This window comes from Monodelphis domestica, chromosome 1 (assembly GCF_027887165.1).
Source record: "Monodelphis domestica isolate mMonDom1 chromosome 1, mMonDom1.pri, whole genome shotgun sequence".
Taxonomy (NCBI): Eukaryota; Metazoa; Chordata; class Mammalia; order Didelphimorphia; family Didelphidae; genus Monodelphis; species Monodelphis domestica.
Genome location: NC_077227.1, coordinates 442509820 through 442525004, shown reverse-complemented (window position 1 = coordinate 442525004; position 15185 = coordinate 442509820). Strand labels below are relative to the sequence as shown.

General features: G+C 34.5%; 1 protein-coding gene across 1 annotated transcript in view; it reads left to right on the top strand.

Moving 5' to 3' along the window:
* The window catches only part of ITFG1 (integrin alpha FG-GAP repeat containing 1), a 284002-nt gene extending 271136 nt beyond the window's left edge, over positions 1 to 12866 (top strand). The window contains exons 15-18 of the mRNA XM_001370113.4: positions 4142 to 4266; positions 4954 to 5036; positions 10738 to 10855; positions 12458 to 12866. Of these exons, the coding sequence (XP_001370150.1) occupies positions 4142 to 4266; positions 4954 to 5036; positions 10738 to 10855; positions 12458 to 12517 (386 nt within the window). The 3' untranslated portion in view covers positions 12518 to 12866. The remainder of the gene's footprint in view (positions 1 to 4141; positions 4267 to 4953; positions 5037 to 10737; positions 10856 to 12457) is intronic.
* Positions 12867 to 15185: the final 2319 nt, after the last annotated feature.

Here is a 15185-nt window from a genome sequence, read left to right as displayed (position 1 = left end):
ACATCTAGTTGGCATTGTCCTATAGTTTGTGGTGCAGAACTGGAGGTTAGAAGAAAGACTGGGTTATATAAATCAGCGAGTCATCTGCCTTGGGGCAATAATGAAACCCATCAAATCTGATGAAATAAGACAAAGAAGGAAAGAAGAAATGATCCAGGACAGAGCTCTGGTTTAAATGTATACATAAGAGGCAGTACAAGAATGAAGATCCCACACAAAGAAAACAATAGAGATCAGACAGGCCAGAAGAGAACCAGGAGAGAACAGTATCATGGAAACCCAGGGGGAGGCAAGGATGGTTAACCAAAACAATACTTCAAAAGAGGTTGAGAAGAATAAGAATTGAGAAAAGGCCATCAGATTTCACAACTGAGTTCATTAGTAGCTTTGGAGAAAACTTTCAGAGGAGTGATGAGATTGGAAGCCAAATTGCAAGGGGTTAAGAAGGGGGTGTGAATTGAGAAATTGGTGAGTATAACTGATAACTTTTTTTCTTGGCTTTTGACTCTGAGAGGGAGACGAGATGCAGAATAGTGAACTGCCACATCCTATTAATTCTACCTCTACTATGTCACCTCCATCTCCTATTGTCTATTCAGAAAGCTACTGTCTAATTCAAACCTTTATTAGCTCTCACCTGGATTATATTAATGACTTCCTAAGAAGTCTTCCTCACTGCACAGTTCCTGCCTGTCCTGCTATTTATTCAGAATACTAATCTTCCGAAAAGAAATTTGACCATGTCACTCCTCTGCTCAAAAACCTTTAGTGGCTCCCTAAATTCTTCGACTGAAATTCAGAGCCCTCTGTAGTCATGCTCCTACTTAACCTTTCACATTTGTCCTTTTCGTGTGTGGGTATGGGTGTGTGTGTGCATACTTAGAAAACCACTAAGAAGGAACCACCAGAATTATTTCCCAGATTCAATGGGCCTTATGCAGATCAATGATTGAAGATAAAGGTATGAAGGCAATTATGCTCTAGGGCAGCATTGGCAAAGTATTGGCATGCATGCCTAGCCCGCATTGGTGCTGCTCTGTTCCCCCCCACTTCCCAGCACCCGAAGTTTCCAAATTATATTTTAATCTCGTTCATTGTGATGTCTATGTTATAGGGGCAGGTTAATTGTTTCTTGCTGATCTCTTCAGAGGTAGCTGAGCTAGTAAAACTCAGATCTTTTCCTTTTCATCTCAAGGGTCTTTCTTACATTTCATTACCTCTCCTTTTTTTTCCCCCTTCTAACCTTCAACTTAGATGAAGTCCAAAGAGGTTATACTATCATAATAGTGGATATGAAAGGCAGTATTTTGTAACAGATAGGCAGGCAACCAGCCTTGGAGTCAAGAACTAAATTCAAGTTAACATCTGATATGCATTGTCATTTTGAACCCCTGGGTCAATTAATTTCTGAGTATCCCAGGTAATTCTAAGAATATATAAACTTCAGAGTAGGTGCCAGCCTGCATTAATAAAGGAATTTCCCCATTAGAAATTCCCTATAGCAAGGAAATAGAAATAGAGACTAAGAATATAAGATTGGAGGGGGAAGGTGAGTAAGATAATGTGTTCTGTTTCAAACATGCTGAATGGGACAACGGCTTGCCAGGATCCAATTGTTTGTGTTGCAAGATTGTAGTTTAAGAGGAAGACCAGAATTAGACATGTAAACCAGAGATTCATCTGCCAGGGGGTGATAATTAAGCCCATCAAATCTGATGAAATAAGACAAAGAGTGAAAAAAAATTAAATAATGGTCACTCAGTTCTAAAACTTTAATTTTATGTATAAAGTTTATATATAAGGATATATATACACATATATAGCTTTATACATAGTTTATATTTATAAAAATTATAGAACTTTTCAAAAAAATATTCTTAATTTACTGAGGTCAAGAACTGCTATAATAGCATAAGAATTAGAAGAAATGTAGAAAATTAGGTAAATTATCTCCTCCACTTGTTTAATGAATTTTTACTCCTTATCATTTGTATAGAATTTTGACAAGTATTATCTATTCATAGTTACTCTTAGTTTTTAATAATTTTACTCTTTTGATAAAAGTTCTTATGTTTTCAGTAAGTAACTACAGAATAGATTGCTGCTACGTATTTTCACATCTTCTATCTATTCAGTCACCATTTACTTAGTAGCTGGTATGTTTTTCCTTTTCCGTGTTGTTAAATCATGTCCCAATTCTTCATCTGTGTAGGCCATTGCACACCAAAATGGTCCATGGAGTTTTCTTGGTAGGGATACTGAGATGACTTGCCATTTCCATCTCCGGTGGATGAAGGTAGCTAGAGAAGTTAAGTCACTTTCCCAGGGTTACACGGTTGCTAGTAAGTGTTTGAGGTCAGTTTTGAACTAAAATCTTCCGGACTCTAGGCCCAGCCACTGAGCCATCCAACTGTTTCATATGTACCTGCTATGTACACAGTACCTACCCTATACGAGAAATGTGAAGAAATATGATTTAGAAATAATTTTTTCACAAGAAACCTATCCCCAAAAAATGAGAACCAAAAATATGTGACAAATGTAATGGAAAACAGAATAATATAAGAGATGTGCATACAAAATGCTAGTCAATGTCCAAGGAAGGAAATATTTCTAACTAGTAGGACAAGTTATGATTTCATGATTTAAGTTGTGATAGAATATCTAGAAATGCTTTCTTTCCATTGTGCCTATATGTCCTGTAACTTGGGTAAGACACACACAACTAGTTTGTCTATATGTGAGTAAAATCCTTTCTAAATTCTAACTAAAAGACTCATGGAGAATATGCCTCCTGCTGGTCATTTCCAAGTTCAGGATGAAATATAAATCTCCAGACCGGTCCAATATGTTGGTTTCTTTGGCTTGAGGGTTTGTAGAAAGAGTGATTTTTTAAAAAATTACTAAGACATTTTAAAATGAAAAGAAAAGCACTTTTTAAAGTCCCTCCCAAGTCTACCTTCCAATGGTTTCTCATCACTGTATAGCATATTAGTGACAGTTAGCATTGTCTCTTTTCGCTTTTGTCTAAACCCTGTGATTTCACTGTAGTAGGGAAGTCCCCATAAAGAACTCTTTCTACCAATACAAATCTACTTAGCTAAGGCTAAGTGATTTTGCCCAGGGTCACACAACCTCCATCAGAGGAAAGATTCAACCACAGGTCTGGAGTGATACGATATGTTATGTCAAGTCAGTGACAGGGAGTTTTTGATATATACTTCTACCCACCAAGTCATGTCTTGCTCGATATCTCATAGATGATAACTTTTACACAGTGATGTGCTGCACTTTTTTTATTATCATACAAAACACACTTCCCTATTGCCATTGTTGTAAGAGCATATTCATATATAACCAAAAGCCCAAAATAAAATCATAAATATGCTGATGTGAAAAGTAATATGTTTTGATCCACATCCATCTGACTCCAACAATTCTTTCTCTGAGGGTGGAGAGCATTTCTGCCACAGATCTTCAGGATTATCCCAGATTATCACATTGCTGAGAGCAGCCAAGTTTTCACATATGATCATCATCCACTATTGCTGTTATTGTATACAATGCTCTCCCAGTTCTGCTTATTTCACTCTGCATCAGTTCCTGCAGATCTTTCCAGCTTTTTCTGAAATCATTTTGCTTGTCCTTTCTTATAGCACAATAGTATTCAATATACCACAATGTAGCCAACATGTACCACAATTTATTCAGCCATTCCCCAATTGATAAGCATCCCCTCAGTTTCCAATTCTTTGCCAATGTGCTGCACTTTCTACTAATATTTTACATGACCTATCTTGATCATTGAATCCAGGCTCCAAAAAAGATAACCTTCTGTAGTTTCTCATGGCAGTGAGCTAGTCTTGACTTGCCATTAGAAACCCTTCCATTTCCAGATGATGATGATGATGATGATGATGATGATGATGATGATGATGATGATGCCATGAAATTGGAGTATTGATTATCATGGCTTGCAAATTCTTTGCCTTTGTTCAGTGTCTATGGTCTTTCCTGGGAATTTGGTTGGAGTAATTGTGTATTTTAAGTGCATTTGAAAAATATTTAAGAATATCACTTTTCACCAGCATTTTATTAAACAATCCAATATTAACATTTATCTTTTTGTATTTAATTCTAGCTGGACAACTCAGCCAGTCAGCACATTTAGCTCTCCAGTTGCCATATAATGTACTGGGTTTAGGTCGAAGTGCAAATTTTCTTGATCACCTTTATGTTGGCATTCCCCGTCCATTAGGAGAAAAGGTAAGTAGAGAGTTTATTTTGCTGGCCATGATCATCAACCACTTTGTTTCTAAAATAATCTGATTTTCAAAAATCACTCCATTTTTAAAGACAAATTGAAATAACTGGTTGAGAATCTCTGAGTACACAATCATTAAAGAATAAAGGTAGCATCTAGTGAGACCAAAAAGAACTTCTACCTGAAAAGATTGGAATAACTTTTTTCCAAGAATTGACATAGGAGTCATTGTCCTGGTTTTGACTTAATCTAAGGGCATAAATGTACTAGTATATCCATAATTCAATCTAGATATTAATAAATTACTTTTATTTCAATTTAGCAATAACATTTACTCAGTGCTCATTAATATAAGGCAGAAATGTCAAGCACCTTTAGATTGCAAAGAGAACCAAATGAAGATTTATTTTGGAAATGTTTAATAAAATAAATAAAAATACAGTAAAACATAGATAATGTTAATATGTGATTTTTCTAAGTCAGTATGCAGTCTGCAGGGATCCTAAGGTACCATTTAGTGGCCCTCTTTTTATTTGAGTTGGACACCACTATTGTAAGGTTCTGTGCCATTTTACTTATCGTACAAATTATCTTAGTTTTAGGTTGTTTTTTTTTAATTGAATTAGAATATAGTTGTTTTACAGTATTTTATCTGAAAGTTTAATCTGCCTTAAAAATTCTTTTTCTAGGCTATCCGAAAACAAGAGTGGACTGCAATCATCCCCAACTCCCAACTCATCGTCATTCCATATCCACACAATGTTCCTCGGAGGTAATATCAGTGCTTGAACTAAATTTGGTAAAATGATACTGTCAACTGTGCAAATCAAAGATGCAGTTACATCTCAGAGAAAACCTCTCTCATTCCTGCTGTGTTCCCATATGAGGGCCATTACTTAATTTCTTTAAAGAAAACCTTAAAAGACTAAGCATGCCTACAGAAAAGGTCTCTGACACTTTTCATGAGGAACAAATTAAATTCTATTAGAAGAACAGCAGGTTAACTAATTTGAAATTTATACATATATTAGTTAAATAAATTGCTTCCATTCACCAACTGCATATTCTAGAATTTCAGGGTGATAACAATTTAATAGAAGTAGCTTTCTAAATATGCACTGCTGTTTATTTGTATTTGATTTGCACTGGACTGACTCATTTATCTTTCAATCCTAAATGGTTACCATTTTCTTTAACTTAGTGTGTTAATTGTATTCTCCTTTTAAAGCACAAAATAATGAAGTTATTTGTGAGTTTTAAAATTCATTGTGAAAAATAAAGTGGATATTAGCCAAGTCTCATATGTTGAGAGGATACAGAAGCTAAGTTTCTTCCACTCCCTATATAGTGAATATTCATCTGTGTGGGCATAGTAAGTCCTACATGCCCGAGTTCTACCATGTTTTCTTTTAAACCCTTACCTTCCATCTTAGAATTAATACTGTGTATTGGTTACAAGGCAGAAGAGTGGTAAGGGCTAGGCAATGAGAGTTAAGTGACTTGCTCAGGGTCACACAGCTAAGAAGTGTCTGAGACCAGATTTGAACCCAGGATCTTTGATCTTTAGACCTGGATCTCAATCCACTGAGTCACCTAGCTACCCTGATAGGAGTGTTCATATATATGTATATGTATATATAAACCAATGGTCTCACCTGAGGAATATGTTATGGAAAGATTCTCCCCGTCATTTGTAACATAGTTACCTGGAGTGCTGAGAGCTGGCATGTGTCAGGAGTATGACTCAGACCTTGGTCTTATGATGCCGCAGCCAGCATCCTGTCTGTTATAGCGACACACCTCCTCTTTTAAAGATACCTAATTCTTACAGGACTAGGACACCTTTGCTTTAATACAGGATTGATATAGGAGCCCGGTGACATAGTAGATAAGAGTTCTAGTCTTGGAGTCCAGAAGGTGCAGAGTTCAAATCCTGTCTCAGGCAAATTATTATGTGACCCTAGGCAAGTCACTTAATTTCTATGTGCCTCAGATTCCTCATCTGTAAAATGAGGACAATAACAATCAACTTCCAAGGTTGTTATAAGGGCCAAAGGAGATAACATATTTAAGGTTTGCAAAACTCTGTATTAGATCAATTGATTGCTTGTTGATGTTCAGTTATTTAATTAGTCATATCCAATTCTTTGTGATCCCATGGACCATACTGTCCATGGGGTTTTCTTGGCAGAGACACTGGAGTGATTTGCCATTTCCAGCCAGAGATTAAGTGACTTGCCCAGGATCACTCAGCTAGTGTCTGAGACCAGATTTGAACTCATATTCTTGACTCCAAGCTCAGAGTTCTAGCCACTGAACCATCTAGATGTCCAATAGACAGGGGTATATAAAAATAAATGCATATGTGTATATGTTGTATATAACATAGTTGATTATATGTAATAAAGGATGAGAATATATAGTGCTTTGCAAACCTTAAAACATATAAATGCTAGTTGGTAGTGGTGTTGTTATTAGAAATAGTATAATCAAGAAATACTAGAGATTTGGTTTTGATTTGTGAGGCAAAGGAGAAAATAGTAAAAAAATTGCTATATGGCCTGTAATTCTTTAATTCAGTGGCACATTAAAATTTGTTTTTCTTACGTTAGATTTTTTCCTTCTGCTTAATCTAGTGAAAAAAATATACTTTAATTCAACTGAATCAAAATGGAGCTAAGGAAAAAAGGCCCCCTGCTCTTTTTCATAAATTAGGAAACTGGAATGATTAACCTTATATAATTAATAGTACTTACTTTCTTCAGGTGTTTCTGCACTGGATCTTTGTTTCCATTTCTGTTAAATCTGTGCTACAAACCCCTCAATATCATCGTCTTACTGTTTTAGAATAAATTATCTTTTCAAATTTATGTACATAATAAAATTCGCATTGATTTTAGCTTTAAGTATATATTTTGAGATATATTGACTGGTAGCTAACCCCACCAGTCAATAAATTTTAATTATGGTCCTCTGAGAAGTCAATATCTACTTGCTATTCATCAGAATGATCTTAACTTTATTAAACTTCTTAAATGAAAATATAACTATTCTGAGAGAGAACAGAAAGTTCTCTTTTTGTATATAGGTCCCTGCAGCATTGGTTATGAACTATGATCTGTGCCTCATCGCACTGCATGTTAAACTAGGATGTATGGTGTAGACTTTAATCATACTTGAGGCCTTGGGTTTTACAGTATTTTTGTGATTGGTCTCAACATAAATCCAAGGTGTTTCCTACCTCATTTTGACAGAAATCTATGGAAGGAGATAATAAATAAATGTAAACTCACCAACAAATGCTAGATAGCATTTTATGAAGTAAACGTATTTTAGAGGCTTTTCATATCTGGTTATTTTTAAAGTGTTTCACATATATAGATAATGATCAACAAAACATTGGACTCTGTCAGTCATATGGTATATATGACTTAAAAAGTCATTTGAATTCAAATTTAACATTCAAAAGATGATTCAATCGTGAAATTATTAAAGTTCATTTAATTTAAATAAGGATTTGGTACATAATTTTTACAGCCAACTGCATCTCTGTAGTTATTCAGTAAACTAAAAAATGCAGAGCATAAAAAATCCCATCATGTCTCTTGTTCATCGATTACAGAATATTTGATCCTATAGTAAAATACTTAGCCTTAAAGTTTCTCCTGCCCTACACACACACACACACACACACAGAGTCTTGAATGCATCTGTTATGGCCATATAAGATTCTTTAATAAATACAACTATGAAAATAACCATGTTCTCTGATCCTTAACTCCTAGCAAGATACAAAACAGGGAGATATATGTATTCACTAAAGGTATTCTCTACTCTCATGAAGGAAGCCATGGAATGATCATCAGTGGAAAAGAGATTTCCTAACGATGGTCAGATACTCCACAGGCTCCAATGCTAATTTCATCAAGTCCCAGAATATTATCTAACCACCTCAATAAGAACCACAATTATGGAAAAGAGATCATTGGCCCAACAGTCCATATAAAACATCTAAACAATGAAAAATGTCTCTTACCAAGACTGTGATATGCAATTGGAGAGCTAGTGCATTGAGTTGGTACATTAATACTTACATCTGGGACAGGTGCTACATTTGAACGAGTTGGATCCAGAATTGAAGAGAAGAGGCTGGATTGCATTTGAGAAATCTGTCGTTGCTTTTTTTTTTAAAACCCTCACCTTCTGTCTTGGAGTCAATACTGTGTATTGGCTCCAAGGCAGAAGAGTGGTAAGGGCTAGGCAGTGGGGTCAAGTGGCTTGCCTAGGGTCACACAGCTGGGAAGTGTCTGAGGCCAGATTTGAACCTAGGACCTCCCGTCTCTAGGCCTGACTCTCAATCCACTGAGCTACCCAGCTGCCCCCTGTCATTGCTTTTAATGATCCTGAGCAGTTTCCTTACACAAAGCTCTATCTTTTCAACAATCAATCAGCCAATCAACAACAATTTATTAAGTTTCTACTATGTTCCAGGCACAATGTTAGGAACTAGTTACACAAATGAAGAATAAACAACCAATACTCACAAGGAGTTCACATTCTAATGGAAGAAACAAGAAATATATAAATAAGTATACATGCATATATATGTGTGTGTGTATACATATATATGTATTTCTATAGCATAAAGCAAATAAATATATAGAACACAGTTTGGCTAAGAAAAAGAGGCATAAGACAAATAAAAGTGTTCTACTAGTAATATTCTGTTATTTCAAATTTTGGTCTAACCAGTCCCAGAAGAATCAGAGTTGTCCCAAATGGCAAAAGGACTATAAGCAATAATCCTCCATGTTGGTGAAAGATCTATGGAAAAGCATGGACAACAGTCACATAAGACAAGGAAGGAATGCCATCTGAACTGATGGAGAGAATTCCTACCTCCATAAAATATAGAAATTTGCATATGGAAATCCCCAAAAATGTGTCCTTAGTCCTCTCCCATTCAACATTATTATCAATGACTTAGAAGAAGACGTAGATCAAATCCTTATTAAATTTACAAGTAACATGAAATTAGGTTAAACAGCCAACACATTGGATGATAGGACCTAAAATCATCTTCATGGACTAAAATTATGGATTAACAAAGTACTTCACTTAGCTCCAAAAAATAAATTTAGGAGATATAGTGTTTGACTAGATGACAGTTTATGTAAAAACAAAACAACAACAACAAAAAAGGTTTAGGATTTTTAGTAGTCTGTAAACCCAGTATGTTTCAAGAGAATGAGTGGAGTAACCAAATATGCTGAATCGATTTGGGGCTCATTATCAGCATATAGTGTTTAGTACTCTATCCTGGCCACACAAAATCACAGGATCATAGATTTATAGCTAAAAAGAACTTCAGGGTTCTTGTATTCTACCACCCTGTTGTATAGTAAGGGGTTGAGTAACTTGCTAAAAGTCAAACAAGCAATAAATGTCAAAGCCCACGATTCAAACCAAATTTCTTTGACTACAAATCCAGCACTTTCCACCTCTCACCGTGCTGCCTCCCTGACATTTAGAATTCTGTGTTCAGTTCCCAACACCATATTTTAGGAAGAATATTAACAAACTGAGGTATGTGTAGAGAAGAATGGTCAGAATGATGAGAGACTAGAGACCGGTTTATACAAATAGAAAGAAGCTCAGTAGAAGAAATTGAAGATTTGTCCCAAAGAAGACTTTAGGGAAATGTTATTTGCCTTCAAATTATTAGAATTATGATGTGGAAGAGAGATTAAATTTGTTACACTTGGCTCCAAGAAGCAAAACTAGGGACAATGAGAGAAAGTTATGGAGAGGCAGACATAGACTTAATATAAGAAAAATCTTACCTGTCAGTGCTGTCTAAAAGTGGGAACAGCTGCCCTACAAGATATGGAGATCTTCAAGCAGACCTGTGTGCCCATTTGTCAAGGATAGGTCGAAAGATTCTTTTTTAGGGGCAGTATAGACCGATTTTATGATCTCCGAGGTCCCTTCCTCTGAAATCCTATGAGTCTGTGACTCTCCAAAGTACCTCAAAATACATCTTTAATAATAATAGTGTGTATTTATACAGTGCTTTATAGTTTATATATTTTTCTTACAACAACCCCATGAAGTAGGGAGTGTATCATTATTTCCATTTTATCATTGAGGTAACTAAGACACAAAAGATGTTGCATGGCTTGCTTGTGATCACATATCAAATCAGTAGAAGAGCGAGAGTTCAAACCCATTGCAGCTACACCATACTGGGTCACACTAGAAGCAGTAATTCAGATAGTGTGAGGCTTGAGAAAACAAGTAAATTATCAGGTTAAAAATTCATTTTTATGTTTAAGTAAAAATCCTCAAGACATAAGTGTAAATTCTACTTGGCAATATCTAAATTTTCTTTGTTGTGCCATTTGTTTCATTAAAATGATCACATCGGTTCTGTGAATACTAGCAATTTACATTTTCTCTGTTCTGTCTTTTAGCTGGAGTGCTAAACTGTATCTGACCCCAAGTAACATTGTTTTACTGACAGCTATAGCTCTCATCGGTGTCTGTGTTTTCATCTTGGCAATAATTGGCATATTACATTGGCAGGAAAAGGTAAGCTCAATTAATTGAAAATTTAAATTTGGATAGTATCGTGTTTATTAATCGGCACAGAGGTATTAAATAGAGCCACATTCATTCAAAATGTATGATATCTAGGAATTGCTGATTTAAAAATAACTTATGCCCAAAATCTTACCTTCTTGATGAGACTCATTTATATCTTCATAATCAATCCTTTTGAAAATCAACATTCTAAAGCAATTTAGAAATAGAGCCTGTAAATTGTTCATTTTATGAAAGTGTACCAAGCCTCAAAAAGTTTTTTAATAGATATTTCCATGGTAACAGGAAGAAATTAATACCCTTAAATATGTATTTCACCACAACCACCACCAGTTAGGATTTTGGTAAGTTATCCATATTTTTCAGATGAAAAAACTGAGTCACAAGAAAGTTAAATGTTTTACTCGAGGTTAAAGTGCCAAAAGTCTCTACTGTTCTCTTCACTAAGATAAATTACTCTGTGTGCTCTCAGTGCCATCCACTGAAAAAAAATTTAAATGAGGAAAGAGAATTTTTGTGCTCACTTTTATGTAAAGAGATCACCAGTGATTTTTTATTAGTAGTTATTACAGGTTTATGTAAGCAACAACTACAGTTTTACTATCTGTGTATAAATATGCATCAAATACATGACTACCGAGTTCCAAGATATCATATGTACATACGCACACAGAGAGAGCTTTAATTTTTCTGCTCCCATTCTGTTTGTCATCTCCACCTGACCTAACTATAATCATTATTGGCTATTTAAATTACTTTTTTTCTTTTTTACTCAACATGACTTTTTCATTCTGGGGAAAAAAGAGAATATAGTCATTGTGCAAGTTTGGTTTCATACACTCGATTTCCTAAAAATCATCATTCCTGAGTATCTGAAATGTTAAGATGAAACCTGTATTCAAGTGACATTGAGATTGAGATTTAACTTGAGTGATAAAACTCAGGCTGACAGCCTATCTTTAACTTGTCTTGTTTTTCTGAAAGCAAATGGCCTAAAATATTATATAGGACCATCAAACTTCTATAGCAAAGAAAATAACAAACATATGTATTTCTCAAGACATCTTATTACCAGCATACACATCCCACAGCAATGCTATGTCAGAATATCATACATACTCACATTTGGATATCTACTCATCGTTTAACCAAAGAATGATGAAAGAGCTATAAATTTACCCAGTTTATCTTAGTTTATTAAAATGAATTTTTAAGTTTATAAAAGTGGTGATTCAAGAGGTATACTGCAGAAATCAGTGAGTCAATCATTGTGTTACAAATTTTAAAATTAAGAATATGTAAGCAGTTAAGGTGTTATTGCATAATACAAATAATTACCAAGTTAATTTAGATTCTTAAAATACTTTGCAAGAAAACAATTTAAAATCTGCACTTATTATCACTAATAGTAAAACAGAAAACCATGGACTACAATAAATGATTTTGAAATTATTTTACTATAAACTCTTCTATTAGTCATTAATGTTGAAGATACCAAAAATGAGAGAGAAAAGATCTGAACATGTTTGGATGGTACCAGAATGTGCACTGAAATATCTGAAAATTCTACAAACTTATTTATTATTTCAGAAAGCAGATGATAGAGAAAAACGCCAGGAAGCCCATCGGTTTCACTTTGATGCTATGTGACCTGTCTATATGTGATAATGAAGCTGCTATTCATTTGCCTAATCAAAATACTAACTGCTAGCTTGAAGAAGGGAAGTGGAAGACGACTATTTTGAATGGCTTATTTATAAATACTGCATTCCTTAGTATTTATTTGGTTAAGTATTAAGGTGTAAATGTGTCACAAGGTCTTTTTGGTAAGCACTTTCTATGGGATAATTTTTTGATCTCTGTTAAATAAAATCGTACTTTTTTTTTCATGGTCAGGATCCTACTGCATGTACTATGCTATTTATAAACAAACAGAAAATCTTCCAAAATAATGGCAGAAAAGGCATCATGTGTAAATAAAAATAATTTAAATGAGTAATTTTTGTGTCTGAGCTTATTTGTATTGGCCTTGCAATCTGTTGCTTGTTCAGTAGTTTCAGTCCAACTCTTCGTAACCCCATTTGGGGTTTTCTTGGTAAAGATTCTGGGATGTTTGGTCATTTCTTTCTCCAGTTCATTTGCAGATGAGGAAACGGAGGCAAAAAAAAAAAAAGGTTGACTTGCCGAGGGTCACAGAGCTAGTAAATTCTTGAAGTCAGATTTGAACTCGGGAAGGTGAATCTTCCATACTCCAGCATTCCATCTACTGTTCCATCTAGCTGCAGTATTCCTGCGATTCAAATTATATTTTGATAAATAGCTCTTGAAAAAAGGTGTTAACGTTTTCACATGCATGACATTGACAACTGTAATCTAAGAACTTGAATTGTATCAATTTGATCTCTTTCCTTTTTTTATCTGTCCATGCAATAAAATCTGTATGTTTAAGAAATACAAAACAGGGATTTTCATAACATCCTTATATATGATTGCACAAAAACTAGAAGCAACCTTAAATGTCCAACAATAGAGAGTGGGTTAAATAAAATTGGGTACATTGACATAATGGAATTCTGTAATGCTATAAAGACTGATAAACATTAGGAATTCAAAGAAATCTGTAAAGCATTTAGAAAATAAAGCAAAATTTAAAGATTGAAATAAGAACAGAATATGCACTTAACTACAACCAAAGGAAGAGGAAAAATAAATGAGAATGAATTGATAAAGAATCCTGATAGGCCCTCAGTTGTTATACTTCATAGAATTTAAATTGATTCATTTAAATGCAGCTACTTAGGAAGCAATTTTAGTTGCTTATGTTACTGTTCAATGTTAAGTTTTTAATACCATTAAATCAGCAAATATATATGTGTGTACACATATAATAATAGCTTACATTTCTATGTGCTTATAGTTTGCAAGATCATATATGTGATCTTAGTTAATATGTTTATTGATATGCAATATGTGGGGCAGACTTGTGATTTAATGTAGGAAATTTTTTCACTGATATAAATAACTTGTAGTATTAGAGAGTTGTCTGGAACACTTAAAAGGTAAAGTGATTTGCCTGTGACCAATTCCTGTGTGTAAGAGATAGGTCTTGAATCTAAGTCTTCCTAATTTCATGCCAGCCCTCTACTATATCATTCTTCCCAAGCATATTTTTATATTTTTTGACATGAATGACTCATATTCTTTTAGAGCCTAACTTCAGGAGGTTGGCACTTTAAAAACTTATTAACAGTTTACATTAACTAAAAATATTATAATATTCTCTTAGAAAAAAAATTCTGAACTTTCATTCAAATATCTAGTCCTATCACATAATCATAAATATATTACATTATTTTAAAAGGTTTTTTCCAAGACCATTTGGATTTCCTAATAGGAGACAGAGTAAATTATTAAAATTCACATCCAGGAATTCAATCCAGAGATTACCTGTTCTACAAAAAAAAAGTTTTAAAGTAACTCATAATTCACATTAAGTCTTTAAGGTAAAATATACTCTGGACTTTGCATCTCCCCAAAAAAATTTTAAGTCTTTATAAACTGGCAGGTGAAAATAAATAGAATGGATTTTTAAAATGCTAATAATTTCACTAATCCAATTGAAAATGTAGCTGCTAAAACAAAGTATGAAAAAATTCATTTTGTCCTATTAGAATTGTTAGTGCATTTAACAACTGATTTATTTCATTTGTCTAAATACACTACTTAATATGGCAAGTGCTGGTGATGTTTTATGGGCCTGAATACATTTTTAATTTCTCCTCTATGCTATATTAATGTATTGCCAATTGATTGAACACAGAATAATCAAAGACATAGGCCTCAAGAGCTTTACTTTTGAAGGATGAAACAGCTTTCCATATTGCAATGGTAAGCAATGATCTTGGGTGTGGTGGGTCTCTATCACATATCTAGAGAAACTTGATTTACCTCTCCTTAAAGCAGAGGAATAAGTCAAGAGCTGATCATCACTAAAGACATAAAGTTTGTAAAATTCGTAGTGAGAAAAGCCCAACTGTTCTACAAATTAAAATTCTTTGAAAGTTGCCCAAAGGGAGCATCTGAGTGGCTCAGTGATTGAGAGCCAGGCCTAGAGATGGGAGGTCCTAGGTTCAAATCTGGCCTCAGACACTTCCTAGCTGTGTGACCCTGGGCAAGTCACTTGACCCCCATTGCCTAGCCCTTATCACTCTTCTGCCTTGGAGCCAATACCTAGTATTGAGACCAAGATGGAAAGTAAGGGTTAGGGGGAAAAAAAAGTTGCCCACAAGGGCAGCTAGGTTGAACAGTAGATGGAGCA